The sequence below is a fragment of the Gopherus evgoodei genome, chromosome 3 (genome assembly GCF_007399415.2).
Source record: "Gopherus evgoodei ecotype Sinaloan lineage chromosome 3, rGopEvg1_v1.p, whole genome shotgun sequence".
Taxonomy (NCBI): domain Eukaryota; kingdom Metazoa; phylum Chordata; order Testudines; family Testudinidae; genus Gopherus; species Gopherus evgoodei.
The window spans coordinates 91484437-91499356 of NC_044324.1; the positions used below are offsets into that span (position 1 = coordinate 91484437).

At 36.9% G+C, this 14920-nt stretch overlaps 1 protein-coding gene across 4 annotated transcripts in view; it reads left to right on the plus strand.

Moving 5' to 3' along the window:
• CRYBG1 (crystallin beta-gamma domain containing 1) overlaps window positions 1–14920 on the plus strand; it is a 161270-nt gene that overhangs the window by 122590 nt on the left and 23760 nt on the right. For all 4 annotated transcript variants that reach the window (XM_030556039.1, XM_030556038.1, XM_030556040.1 and 1 more), the window contains 10 exons: window positions 75–251; window positions 3042–3089; window positions 3193–3311; window positions 6777–6939; window positions 7920–8059; window positions 11170–11296; window positions 11596–11631; window positions 12038–12195; window positions 12951–13077; window positions 13165–13310. In XM_030556039.1, coding sequence (XP_030411899.1) covers window positions 75–251; window positions 3042–3089; window positions 3193–3311; window positions 6777–6939; window positions 7920–8059; window positions 11170–11296; window positions 11596–11631; window positions 12038–12195; window positions 12951–13077; window positions 13165–13310 — 1241 coding nt within the window. The remainder of the gene's footprint in view (window positions 1–74; window positions 252–3041; window positions 3090–3192; window positions 3312–6776; window positions 6940–7919; window positions 8060–11169; window positions 11297–11595; window positions 11632–12037; window positions 12196–12950; window positions 13078–13164; window positions 13311–14920) is intronic.

The window sequence follows — 14920 nt, forward strand, 5'->3', positions numbered from 1 at the left end:
AAAATTAAACCTTATGAAACACTGCTTGGCTGCTAAAACACAAAACAAATTTTCATTTTGATTTTGCAATTCAGTCTCTTTCAGATTTAAAAGTTCCAGATTACATGGAAAAATATTTTCAAACAGGAGATGCAAAAGAACAACTAAATTCACAAATGCCAAACTATGGAAGCACTGACAAAAATTTCTCAAGCTTGTTAAAGTCTAGCTCATATGAACCAAATATCCCTTCTGGCTTTCTAGACGGAGAGGTGAGTACGTTGCAATTCTTCTAACTGGTTGGAATCAGCTTTCGTGTTATCTTCAGTACACACAATTTGACTTGTTTTTCCTTCCAAGTAATGAAGTACATAAATTGTGAGTTTAGAAGAGTGGGTAAATGTGGAAATTATATTGTGTGTGTAGCCCTTATTGATGATTCTACAATGTGTCCTTTTCCGAGGAATCTTAATAAATAATAAACACTAGACATTCTGTTCTGAATCCTGAGTTTCCCTTTTTTAAAATAAAGCTTGTTCTGATTTACTTCTGTAGATCAGTAGAACACTTTCTGTTTTCTTGCCCAGTTCTGTAGAGTTTTGAAGACATACACTTCCTATTGATATTCACTGCTTCCCTCCCCAACAAAACACAGGGCCATTTCACTGCTGCAGAGATAATGGGTCAGGCTTCCTTAACTTTTCCTCTGTACTCCTTGTATTTAGGGCAGTAGTCATAATTTTTAAGGAGACTTTAAAAATGGCCTGGTGAAAGATGCTTGATTAATAATCCTGGATATTGAAGTCTTTTTGTCTGTTCACAGAATGGGTGTTCATGGGAAGTATTCACTCAGAATATTAACTTGATTTTTTTAAAGTTAATTCTAGGGCAGACCTACTTGTTCCCTCAGTAATGTTCTGTTGCACTACATGTTAGGATCAACTCTCTTTACTGCTGTCTGAACTATGAATAAATGTACAGCTATTTCTATAGAATCATAGAATGTTAGGGTTGGAAGGGACCTCAGGAGGTCATCTAGTCCAACTCCCTGCTCAAAGCAGGACCAATCCCCAGATTTTTACCACAGTTTCCCAAATGGCCCCCTCAAGGATTGAACTCGCAAGCCTGGGTTTAGCAGGCCAATGCTCAAACCACTGAGCTATCCACCCCTTTTTACAGACCTCTAACGTTCAAAAATATTCCCCACCAATATCAAAAAGGCAAAGTACATTCAGTAGGTGGTAGGAAAAAAGGAGAGTAGCAGAGCTGTGAGCTCCCAAATTTAATAATCCCCTCAAAATGGTGTATAGAATTGAGGGAGAATACAGAAAACCAGGAAGTACTTCTCAAAACTGAATAATTTTTCTGCTCTCTTTGGTGTATCCATCAGTGCTTAATAGTAGGTTGGGACATTTGGAAGGCTGTTTTTTTTTTTTTTCCTCCTCAAGAAAACAGCCCTGTCCTGCACTGTTAAGGTTTCATGTTCTTTTCATCAGAATTGAGACTTTTGTCAAATGTTTCAAGACTGCAGATTAGTTTGAGTGTAGCAGTGGTTTGGATTTACACTGTGACAAAGTGGGTATTCGTCCACGAAATCTCATGCTCCAAAATGTCTGTTAATCTACAAGGTGCCACAGGACTTTTTGCTGCTTTTACTGTGAAGAGAAGGGGCTCGTGCTCTGATCTTTTCTAATGGCATGATTTCAAAAATAAATTGTAAAGCTCAATGACTAAAGATAGTTCAATGGTTACTTACCCATCCATGTTTATTCTGTTGCCCTTGGGTTAAATGGAATGTTTTTGACAAGCATAGGGTCCTGATCCTGCAAAAAGATGAAACTTACTCCTGTGGATTTCATAGGACTCCGTACATCTCCCTTTGCAAGACTGGGGCCTTTTTTACTGTATCTTCCTTAGGAGAGGAAGAGACAATTGTTTTATTTGTATGAAGTGGACCTATTGTACATGTTCTCTTGACTAAGCTTGAAAGTAAAGTTAATAAGCAGCATAAAGGAAAGGAATATAAGGACAGCAACAAACAATTACCTTAAAAAACTGGGCAAGTGCTGACTGGAATTTAATCAGAAGCTAGAAAACCAGTCCTGCAGTAGTAGTCTCAACTCATTACGATGATGCCTATAAAAAATGAGCCATCATTAGGCGGCTGGTGTTTTGAGACCAATGTCTGTCATGCTCACCAGCATTGTCCCATTGTTTCCTTGCATTTGCAGTCTGTCGGTATCCATCTGTGGTGTGTTGTCTCATACTTAGATTGTAAACTCCTTGGGGCAGGGAATGTCTTTTTGTTCTTTATCCACTGCTGAAGATGATGGGTTCTTTGTCCATAGGTACTAGTGCAATATAAATAAATAAAAATGTTAATGTTTTCTTCTGTTTTTTAGAAACACAATATATAATCACAGCTTTATTGCATATTCTCTATCACTTAGTTCAACATTGGTTTAAAATGTTTGCTTTTAAAATTGTATGTTTTCTAACTCAGTGTACTTTGACTGTTTTGTCTGGCATATTTTTGTTTAGTCTACTTGTGTTGTCACATTCTTGTAATTTTATAAATCCACATTTATAACTAAAAGATGTCCATAAGAAAATTGATTGTGCTGATTATTTTAAATGTATATTTTTATATGTCAGCATATCTTATCTTTCCAATATTTGTATATGTTTCTTAAAAAGTAGCTTTTCTTGCATTTTTTCCATGGTATCTCTATACAAAAAACATTTTACACTTTATTGAATTCACATACTACTGTAATTCCAGTACAACCTCAATTTTCTAAGTGGTCTGTGAGAACACCTTTGGAAAATCTGGAAAGCTGGCCAGCAGGATTTTCAAGGGTAGCTGGTCCACAGGCAACACTTTAACTAGTCACATTTGTGTACATGTGACAGAGTGGTCTACAGTAGGAGAAATTTGAAACAAAATTAAAATAAATTTAAATAATACCAAATAAGAACACAATTATTTGATTGTTTTGTAATGGAAAAATGACACACTCTAGTAAATATGTATTCATATTTTTTTCTCCCCTGTCTATCAGGCATTTTCAGGAAACAGCCAAAATAAAATCAATCCCAGACCTGGCAAGGTAAGGTTTAAATTTTCTGGTTTTTGTTACAGACTACTATTTCCTGTTAGATTACAAATGGTGATATATAATGCTCCTGTGGTGTTTTTTTGTTTTAATACAGATGGTGATATATAGTGAATCAAACTCTCACAAGAATGGTATAGAAGTTTTTAATGATGTTTTGGATTGCAGCTCTTGGGTGCTGTCATCAGTGATTTTAGTTAAAGTCATCCGAGGATGGTAAGATGGGAATTTTTCTCCCTGTGATTTTGCCCCATATCCAGGAGGCTAAGAACAAAGGGAGGAGAACCACTTTGTAACTCCATTGCAGTACTGTTTCAACTCTGTCAATTTAACCATATTTTGATTGTCCATTATATTTTGGCCAAACCAAATCAAGAAACAGTGTTCTAATGTTAGATCCTTCCTCAGCTAGTACGTGGCTTCTAAACTGTGCCCATTGTCCAGCCAACTGGGTTAGCCTGAGCTGGTTTTATACCATATATGCAACTGTTCTAGCAAACATGATTGCTGATCCAAAATAGACGGGGTCTTTACATGTCCATGAAGGCATACCTCTACGCCCAACAGGGCCCTGTTGAGGCCAATGATATGTAGCATGGAATTAACTGTAGGCAGCTGGGGTTCCAGGAGCGTGCAAGGGTCTGCCTGACTAGAGTAAATTGCAGTATTCGGGGAGAGGGGGCGCATTATCATAGTAAAGCGTGATCATGGTGACATCATTTCAGCTAAAAATTCTCTTAAATCTTTGTTTCCTCAAGGGGGCATACTGTAGGTGAGAGGTTAAAACTCTGCTTAAAGTTTCCCAGATGGACACGTGGCATACTAACAGCCAAGATGCAATATTTTTTCATTAACAAATTCTTCTTTAATAGATGTAGCTGTTTTTGATGTCACATACGTGAAATTCACAAGTTACAGATTTTTTTTGTCAACTTCTACACCACTAATCCCTGTTTAAAAGCAATCTAATTTGCATACTTTAGTTACACATTGGACTACTTACCAAATATAAAAGCCTTTGGGCAGTTTAACACTGCTATAAAATTCATGTAGTCCTCCTTTTTTCATTTTAATATCCCTTTCTACATAACTACTTTTGCATATGCTATCTCATTGTTCATTAAAAAAAAACAACCTACACCACAGTGATATAGTGTAGCCATGATGTGGAGTCCTGGAAACCAACAGAAAGCACTTTGAATTTCCTCTACAAGAAATTTTTCTCTTAACCAAATCCTTTTGCAATAACTTCAGTAAATGACCACTCTGTCTATATCATCACACACAATGACAGAAGACACTCAGCCTTTGTCCCCATGCCTCACAACATGCCTTATGGTAAGTGTGGCATTATTAGACAGAAGCTTCATATCCCATCAGATCCTATTGCTTCATTATATTTTATTACGAAATTGATGTTGTGAGGAGTTCGATAATAAAATGCATCTTTTCACATAGTTAGAGGTTCAGACAAGTTCTGGGTGTGAGCCTAGAAAATGTTGTGTTAAAGCAAGTATTCTTACCATTCCAGATTGTACCAATATAAAAGTGTCAAGCACTTTCTAATGAAATTGCAGTGCCACCAGTAGGTATTTGTATTTTTAAAAGAACATTAAACACAAACACTGGACAGTAACTTACACATCAGCAACTTTTGGTGTATTTACTATCTCCAGTTGATCAGTTGTTTTGGGAAAGAATTTCAAAGTTAATGCTTCTGTCCTTTCTTAACTATTACTCCTGTTGTGTCTTGATATTTAGTATATTTATTTAAGATCACATTGTTTTCATGCCTCAGCTTTGCCTGGGCATAACAGTATGATGTGCATTTCTTTGTATTTGATTATTTAAGACAGACTGAAGATTACATTAACATTTTATTAAACAGTTAATTATAGAAAGCATCATGGTTTTTAACTGTAAGTGTTAGGAAAGCACATATCATAGCTTAGTTAAGCAAGACTGCAATAGGAAGCTGATGCTTAAGGGTATGGTATTGTAGAGGTAGGGAAGTATGAACAGTTTCTACTCCAGATTTCTCTCTCTTGGATAAGATGCTTTATTAGAAGCTTTTATTAAGTGGAGAATTGGTAAATGCAGCCCAGCATAATAGAAAACTTGTGTTTCATGCAGGGTGGACTTGATTTAAATCAAATTGATTTAAATCACTAATCAGGAAGACTCAGTTTAATCATGGATATCTACATAAAAGTGCATTCTTGTTGGTTGTTATAACCGTAATACATATTCTTCACAACTCAGAGACAGATGAGACGCAAACTGGGTCTCTCTTATGGCCTGCTGCCATTATAGGTTTTCCCTTCTAGTGAGAGAATGGTATGGTAGATCTCATCAATGAAGGCTACACTCCGAAAGACCTCAAGACTTCTGGAATATGCTTCTCAAACAGTTTCACTTATGTTTCTACTGCCTGTTCTTCCCTTCTCACATTTATCTCCAGACTTCTTCTCCTTCTCCAGATCTATTCGCTCCCAACAATCTTCTGTTCATTGAACTTTTTGAAACTTTGTACTTTTAGAGAGAGGTAAGGGATTTATTCTGTATACACAAATTTGCAGAGAGACAATAGGGTTGAGGTCTGTTATTTCTCACCTCTATATATTATATTGTTAATTTAAAAACATTTTTACATGTTATCTCTGGAGACACAAATCCAGAATTTGACAACTACAAAACTAAGCATTTCTGATGATATCTTCTAGCTCAGGGGAGGCAACCTATGGCACGCGTGCCGCAGACGGCACACGAGCTGATTTTCAGTGGCACTCACACTACCCCAGTCCTGGCCACCGGTCTGGGGGGCTCTGCATTTTAATTTAATTTTAAATGAAGCTTTTTAAAGATTTTAAAAACCATATTTACTTTACATACAACAATAGTTTAGTTATATATAATAGACTTATAAAAAGAGACCTTCCAAAAACATTAAAATGTGTTACTGGCACGCGAAACCTTACTTTAGAGTGAATAAATGAAGACTCAGCACACCACTTCTGAAAGGTTGACGACCCCTGTTCTAGATTTAGCACTGAGTCCCATTGGGTAGATAGAAAGATTAACCTAAATAATCTATACAGAAGCCCCTGGAACTCCATAAAATTGGGTCCCTAATCCATGAACTATTGCAACTCATTTACAAAACTTTTCTTAAACATTACATTAATATATTGTCTCATACTATAGAATTAGAATTTGTAATCCCTGTTCCATGATGAGTTATCTTTGAGCTATAATGTATCTTAATTAAAATTATCTTTAGATAGGTTTTTTCCTTAAAAATCTAGTTTTAAATAAAAAAAATCATTGATTTTTATCCACCCTGGTTTCATGGCTGCTTTATGTTTACTAAATGACTTTTTCATGGGCGATGTTTTATATTTTGGGGGAAAGGTTTTTGTACATAAACAACATTTGGACTGAAAAAGTGTGGGAAGCATTGTGTATAAATCTCTATACTAATGAGAATATATCATAGTTATCAGGCCAGATGGAATAATGTAATCTGACCTCCGGCATAACCCAGGACATATGACTTCTCTGAATTAATTCTTGCTTCAAGTCCTATAGCTGTTGTTGAACTAGAGCATATCTTTTAGAAAATCATGATTAGTTAAAATGTCATCATGAAAAGTATGAAGGGGAAACTTTTCTGTTCTTTAGCTGGATTCTATATGAGAGACCAAATTTTGAAGGACCCTCTTTTCCTCTGGAGGAAGGAGAACTGGAACTCACTAATATTTGGGGTGAAAATACTTCTGAAGAGAAAGATGACTATAACTCAGCTAAGCCTGCAGTGATTGGTTCAATTAAACATGTAGTAAAGGCAAGTAATATAATCTATTTTTGTTCAATTCTTAAATATTTTTCAGAGTTTGTTTCCTCTATTGGCATAAATAATTCTGATGTCAAGAAACTGATTTATTAACTCACCAAACATATCATTACTTAAATTATGGGTGTTTGAGACACATTTGAGCTTATGCAATGATTTTGTGGGTTGTTAATAAAATAATTGGTGGTGAATTGCAGTAGCAACTCTGATAGCACTAGTATGGTGGGGGAGAAAGGAAACCCTATTCCTTGATATTTATCGTTACTTAATCCCTCAAAACATAGTAGAAATTTAAAATGCAGTATAAGCCTTGCAAATTGATTAAAAATAAAATCTCCAAAGTTCAGTAAGTACATGGGATCTAACATATACTTTTTTGTGCACACCCAATGTAAACACATTCTAGTGCACACCCACAAATCCAGATTTGCATTAGCAAATATCTATAGCCACACAAATTGTAGGTTTTCAGTACATGGTATTAGCGTACACAACTTATTGTGTGTGTGTTAACGTATCATTCAGAAGTCTTGCCATTTGAAGGTTGCTAAAATAGGCTATAAGCTGTAACAATGTTTGAAAGGGAAAAGGAGGCATGCTTGATTTGTAAATAGGCTTTTAAAAAAATTAGGGTTCTATTAAAGAACTTTCTCTGTAGTGTTATCCTCATATTTAATTAGACAAAATATAGAAGAGACCAAGGGAGATTCATGCCTGCACAGGTGTCAGAAAAGTCAGGAATGAAAAGTTAGATTTGAGAATCATTGAGAGAGATTTCAACACACGGAGAGAGGAAAAACCACCAACCACACCACATTTCACTTACAGGCATCCATATAGCGGTAACTGAGAGAGAATAGGCTAAATGGCTTATGAACAGCAGAAGTGTTTTAAAAACTGATTTAGTTACAATAAATTATATAATAGAAATAAAAAATGATGCTACAATTACAGAATTACCGTTTTTCCAGGATTACAGGGTTTGCCAAATTGACCTGTATACAGGACCAGAAGGGCTGGGAATTGTAACTTCATTTTTTGATGACACTGAGGAAACTGGTATATTTGGCACAACACAGAAGACTTGTTCTATAAAAGTACATTGGGGCATGTAAGTATATAGTTTTGTGTGTGTATATGTGCTGATATAAAAGGAATTTATTTTAAAATTGTTGGTTATAGCTGTCAGACATGCAGACGTACAATTTTACTTCTAGTCACTTAGTGTGATGTGGTCACTCACTAAAACAGTTGTTTTCAACCTGTGGTCTGTGAACCCCTGTGGGTCTGCAGATTATGCCGAAGATTTCCAAAAGGGTCCATACCTCCATTTGACATTTTCTTAGGAGTCCACAAATGAAAAAGTGTTGGAAAACCACTGCACTGAAAGGCTATCTGTTTGAAAGGCTATCCTACATATAAATCCTAAGCCAGCTGTTCTCAAACTGTTGGTTAGGACCCAAAAGTGGGTCGCAACCCCATTTTAATAGGTCACCTGCTGTGGTCTCCATATTGATTAGTATCAATGTCACATAAGAAAGACAGCCCTATATGGAGAGATTTCTGCCAATAAGTTCAGTTTCTTCAGTAAACACAGTGAGAAGGCAAGAATTGAGTTTCTGAACTCTGACTTTAGGACTGAAACACATTGATAGGGAAGTGTGGTCACACATTTATAATACTGCCCATGTTGTACCTTTTGTGGACAAATGAAGTACTGGAATCTAAAACAAAGTTGATGCTAAACTAAAGAGATTTATTTATTATCTTTAACACTTAGGAGTCATGACTTTACTGGTTATGAAAAAAATTTCCCCTCAAAACTGCTTTGGGTGGAAAATCTGGCTTTCAACTAAATTAGCATTTTCTCAAGAACAATTTAATTTTCTGTGCAAAATTTTGACTTTTCATCAAAAAAACCAAACAAAACATTTTTATTTGGAAATGCCATTGTTGTGCCTCATGCCTGAATTCTGCTGTGAAGGCTGGCTTCACCAACTGGACTACAGTTCCCGTAATGGTTTTTAGCCAGAAGTTATTGGTGTTCACAAAAATAGGACCTGTAAACCTTGAATAGTTGAAATTTTCCTGGGGGGAGGGACCATTTTCGAACCAGCTGTGCCCTAAACATGCCACTAAATAATGACATGTAATGGTTTTGATCTTTCAGCAGCGTAGCAAGACCAGAGTTTTAATCATATTTCAGCAACTGTATAGAAATATCAAAGTATGCACCACCTAATTTGGGGAAGCATCCTTGTAAACCTTGCATTTAGACAGTCGGAGAGTGATTAATGGTTTTATAAAAATGCAAATAATGGACAACAGGAAGGTCAAGCTGTGCTGTATTCTTTCTATGCTAAATGTTGAAGAGGATGCGATAAAGCAGAGACTCTACTTTGGGAAAGATATAAAGAGCCAAATTTCCAAAATTTCTGTTATCAGCAGTTTGCATTTACTGGGAAAGAACTCCTCTGTGCCACAAAACATTCACTAATCAGTGCACTTGTCCTGTGTGGCAAAATTCTGGAAGGCTACTTTGTGCCTGGAATCAAGAAACTGCTGATTGTGAAAATACTTGGGTCTCATTTCTGAGCTATTTGAACTTTTTAACTAATAGTGAGGAAAATAAAACCAACCAAACCAAAAAACAAACAAACAAAAATCTGCAATTGTCTGATATGTCATGAAAGCTGGATAGCATCTGCATTGAATCTGGCTCTAGGTTGGTGAGGATCTTCTTTAACTCACTTTAAAAAAATCAATTCTGTACCCATGAAATCTATTTTTAAATATAAAAATGTCTCCAATAAATAGACAATAATACAGGCTTCAGTCATTGTCTGAAACTCCTGTTACCCAACACAGGGTCAAATCCCCAAACATATGTTAACTATTGTGAAAATTCCTTAGGCCCTAATCCTGCAAACAAGCACAAAACCATTGGGAGGGCAGGTCTACACTTAAAACGCTGCATCAGTACAGTTGCACTGGTACAGCTACATCCCTGTAGCATTTACATGAAGATGCTTCTACAGTGATGGGAAAGAGCTCTGCTGTTAGCATAGTTAATCCACCTTCCTGAGAGGTAGTAGCTATGTCGACAGGAGAAGACCAGAGCAGACCAGACTAGACTGCACAGTCACGGAAGTGTGCACTAACATATCTGTTCTCAGGCTGGTGGCATGATGATTGTCAATAACCTAGTCCCATATTTGGACCTTAGCATCCAAAATATGGGGGTTAGCATGAAAACCTCCAAGCTTAGTTACCAGCTTGGACCTGGTACTGCTGCCACCACCCAAAAAATTAGTGTGTTTTGGGGCACTCTGGTCCCCCCAAAAACCTTCCCTGGGGACCCCAAGACCCAAATCCCTTGAGTCTCACAACAAAGGGAAATAAATCTTTTCCCTTCCCACCTCCAGGTGCTCCTGGAGAGATACACAGAAGCAACCTCTGTGAATCTAAGCAGAGGGAGTCCACCCTCTCTAATTCCAGTCCTGGAAACAAAAGCACTTCCCTCTTCACCCAGAGGGAATGCAAAGTCAGGCTAGTAAATCTAACACACACAGATCTCCCCCTGACTTCTTCCTCCCACCAATTCCCTGGTGAGCTGCAGACTCAATTCCCTGGAATTCCTCACTAAAGAAAAACTCCAACAGGTCTTAAAAGAAAGCTTTATATAAAAAAGAAAGAAAAATACATACAAATGGTCTCTCTGTATTAAGGTGACAAATACAGGGTCAATTGCTTAAAAGAAATATGAATAAACAGCCTTAATCAAAAAGAATACAATTCAAAGCACTCCAGCAACTATATCCTTGTAAATACAAAGAAAACAATAGAAACCTTACTGTCTTACTATATTTGTACTCACAACTTGTAAACAGAAGATTAGAAAGCAGGAAACAGAAATCCTCCCATAGCCGAGAGAGAGAGATTCAAGACAAAGGACTCATACCCAAAACTTCCCTCCACCCAGATCTGAAAAAAGTCTGGTTTCCTGATTGGTCCTCTGGTCAGGTGTTTCAGGAACTTCTTTCCAGGTGTAAGAACATTAACCCTTAGCTATCTGTTTATGACAATGATAAATGTGGTCCTGTATTTACTTTCTTTTAATGGATAATGGCCTCTGTTGTAAGATACCGTATGAGCATGGCATTGATGTTTGTTGTAATTCAGAAACACTGAACTATTTAACTTTTTTTCATCTTAATCTAGATGGCTAATTTTTGAAGAACCTGGTTTCCAGGGAATCCCTTTAATGTTGGAGCCTGGTGAATATGCTAACTTATCATTTTGGGAGAAGAAGGAAGCATACATTAGGTCCTTGAGACCCTTGAAAATGGTAAAATGATTAGAGCTAGTATGTTAACAATAACATTAGTGTCACAAGACTCTGCAAGATTCACAAAAATAAACTATAAAACATCATATTTAATGACTTTTTCAAAGTAGTATGCAGTGCTGTTTATAGGTCTTTGGACTCTTATTCTTAATTGCACCCATCAGTGTTTAATCTTCTTGACTTTGATATTGTGGACTTTGAAAAAAGTCATCTTAAAGAAGACTGCTTTTTTGTAAAATAGTTATACATATGTAAATTTATTACAAACAAATTATTTTTGTTTTTGTAATTTTTTTTAGGGTGGCCGCAAAGTTGAATCCATTGAAGAACCAAAGGTAAAAACCAGTTGATATATTACATTTAATTTAATCGCTATGAGACCAGCTCTTTTGAATGTGACAACCAAACACCCCCACGCTCATTTACCGTGGTGATGTCATGAGTACTGGTATGGTGGCTGGGCTGTGCATGCATGGTGCTGAAACACAGTGATACTGCAACTTTTGTCATATCTGATTACCAGTCACTAATTATGTGTATGATGACACAGTACAAACTTATACAGTGACTGGATAATAAATATTAGGGCAGACCCCTGAGCCAGTATAGAAACCCACTGATTAGTTTCATAGTCTGATCCTTCGTTTATTTTGTGCTATGCACCTAAAGTCAATGTGCTGTCAAAACTTGTAACTAATGCACTTTTTCAGTAACTGCCACTTTATCTCATCTTTGCTAAAGGTAATAATTTACGAGAAGCCTTTTTTCGAAGGGAAATGCATGAAACTGGAATCAGAAATACTCACTCTTATTGAGGAAGAAAAGCAAAAAGAAGAATCTGGAGAAAATAGGACACTGCCGCTTATATCGGTGGGGTCCATAAAAGTGTTGGAAGGAGTGTAAGTAGAGGAAAATGCCACAAACAGTTCTAATTGCAGAATGAAGGAAAGGCCGGTGCAAATAATAACACCGTAGTGTCAGAAATTGCACTAGATAAGAAGATGCAATATACAGTTGCTGTCTTCATCCTCATAGCTATTTCATTGGGTTAGATCAGTGCAAATAACCAGATTCTGTGGTGTATTCTAGACCTCTAGTGACGTGCTCTCATCACAAAGCAGCCAGATCTGGCTTGCTGAGATTTCCCCTGGTGTGGGGAGCTCTTGGCTAGTGCAGGGCTGGCACCCTCAGCACCTGTGTTGCCACCTTACCCCATTTCCATCATAAGTAAAAAGGAAGCAATTGCTAGAGCATGCACTCCGCCAGCCGGTGTAGATTAGAGCAGCACCGCCGGCTTCTCTAACCTATGCTAGGTACTGCACATGTGCAGCCTGAGAACAAGGGAGCCTCCCTCTCTGGTGTGCCAAGCAAACAGTCACCCTGTGGTGACTTTGAACCTAATGCTCCTCATTTCATCTATCCTAGGGAAAGGTTTTATTTTATTCAGATTTTATCTCACTTATCTCTTTTCCGTCTGGGTTGATTAAAAAGCTTCCTTTCAACAGGGCCAAAGTTCAGGAATTCCTTATTTTTAAAAAAATTAACCTGTCTTAGCTCAGTATTGTTGTTTTGAAGAATTATGGGATAAATTCAGCTCTGTGTTTAGTGGCAAGGTTCCATTCTCATGTTCTTTTTTCCCCCATCCAATATTTAGTTGGGTTGCTTACGAGAAACCAGGATTTGCAGGTCATCAGTATTTGCTGGAAGAAGGCACGTACCAGGAATGGAAAGATTGGGGTGGTTACAGTGAAGAGCTTCAGTCGCTGCGACCTATTCTAGGTGTAAGTTCCAAGAAGATCTAATATTTGCTACTTGAGTGCAGTGAAACGTTTTTATTACATTTTCCTTTATTTTGTTTGCTTCAACAGGATTTCACAAACCCACACATGATAATGTACAGTGAAAAAGACTTTGGGACTAAAGGTTCCAGTATTAATGTATTAGGAATTATTTCCAATTTAAGAGACACTGGATATGGACTGAGGACACAATCCATACATGTTTTAAGTGGAGTGTAAGTGATATTCTTAATTGCATTTTTCCTTGTTAGTGATTCTTTTTAAAATAAATTAGCAAATAATTTAATGTTTTACTGCTCTCTGCTTTTAATATCGGTGAAGAAATCCTTATGTGAATATAATTCCCTATCTGTGATTGCACAGAACAAAGAAGAATGTGGCTGTTTGTAAATAACTGTACTATGAAATGTATTTTCTTCCTATAACAAGAGGGAATGTTCTTAGGAAACAGTGGCCTATTGATTTGCAAATGATGAATGTCTGTAAATTAGCTGTTCATCAGAGAATACATAATAGGATGCCATTGTAGAATTTAAGCTGTTATACAGCAGAATTGCTCTGGGACTACCTTGCTATTCTGATCAAAATTTCATGTATTTTACCTGAGGCAAATTGTGTAATCACTTTGTCCCTCAGTTTCCTATCTGAAAAATGGGGGATAATATTTGCCAAGGTCACAGATGTGTTGTGAGGATAAATACTTGGAAGGTATTTGTGTGAGGTTGTGATGTAGGCCATGATAGATTTGTGGTTTTTAGGACATCTTTGGAACAGGATACTTTTTCATAGTGAATATTTTATTTTTGTTGGGAAATATCCTGTTCAGTTTGGATTTTGTTTTTCTTTATGGTACACATAAGATAAATTTATCTACTTGCAATTAAAATTATTATGAATCCTTATCAAACATATTCATATAGTCCTTAGAGGACTCAACTTAATTTTGTGATGCTACATAATGAGTTCATCTTATATTGTCACTAAAATGAGACTAGTAGCTAAGTCATCTGTTAGTGATTGCATGCTTGAAGATTTAGAAAGCATGTGGTACTTCCAATGGCATATGTAAAAGCCCAACTCTAGCTTACTTCACTGAGTTGCTACTTTTCCTCACCTTTTCCATTTATTTTTCTCTGGGGCTCGTTACAGGGAGGATTTTCCTCATGAGGCTTCTGAGCCCAAGTAGCATGACAAATTCTAAACATCCTTGTACTCAGTCTGATTACATGTGACTGTAGGGAGGGTTAAATCCATTTTGATATCTTAAGTAAAATATTTTGATTTTAGTTGCTAAGTGAGAATAAAATAAATCCTAATACAATTTTTATTTTGTGCTTTTTTTTCTTTTTTGCTAGTACAGAATGATACTTTGAACCAAAGTTTCCTCTGAAGATATAATTGCTCTGTGATGAGACCTTCAGGCTAAACCCTTGCTAGGACTAGTATTTTCTACAGCAGTTTGTTTTGGAAAGACAGACAAGTGTTAGGCAGCTTGTTCCAAGATGCACAGAATTAATGTGAGTGATAGCACTGAAGGAATTTCAGACACATTGGTGCTTGATTCTCCCTCCACAACATTTAGCTAACTCTCATAGAAGGACCCCACCCTGAACCTCACCCTGCACTATCTTTATGAAGGCAGAACTCCTTTTGATATTTCAGTGCGAGTTTTGCAGAAGTAAGGACTGCAGGTTCATACTCACTGACTTAGCTGCAAACATTGTTCCTAAGGCAGCCCTTTTTAAACGGCAGTCTTTGCATCCACTGAGCGCCTTTTGTACTCTTGGGTACACAGGGAAGTAAGATGGGAGGCAGTCTCCGTCCA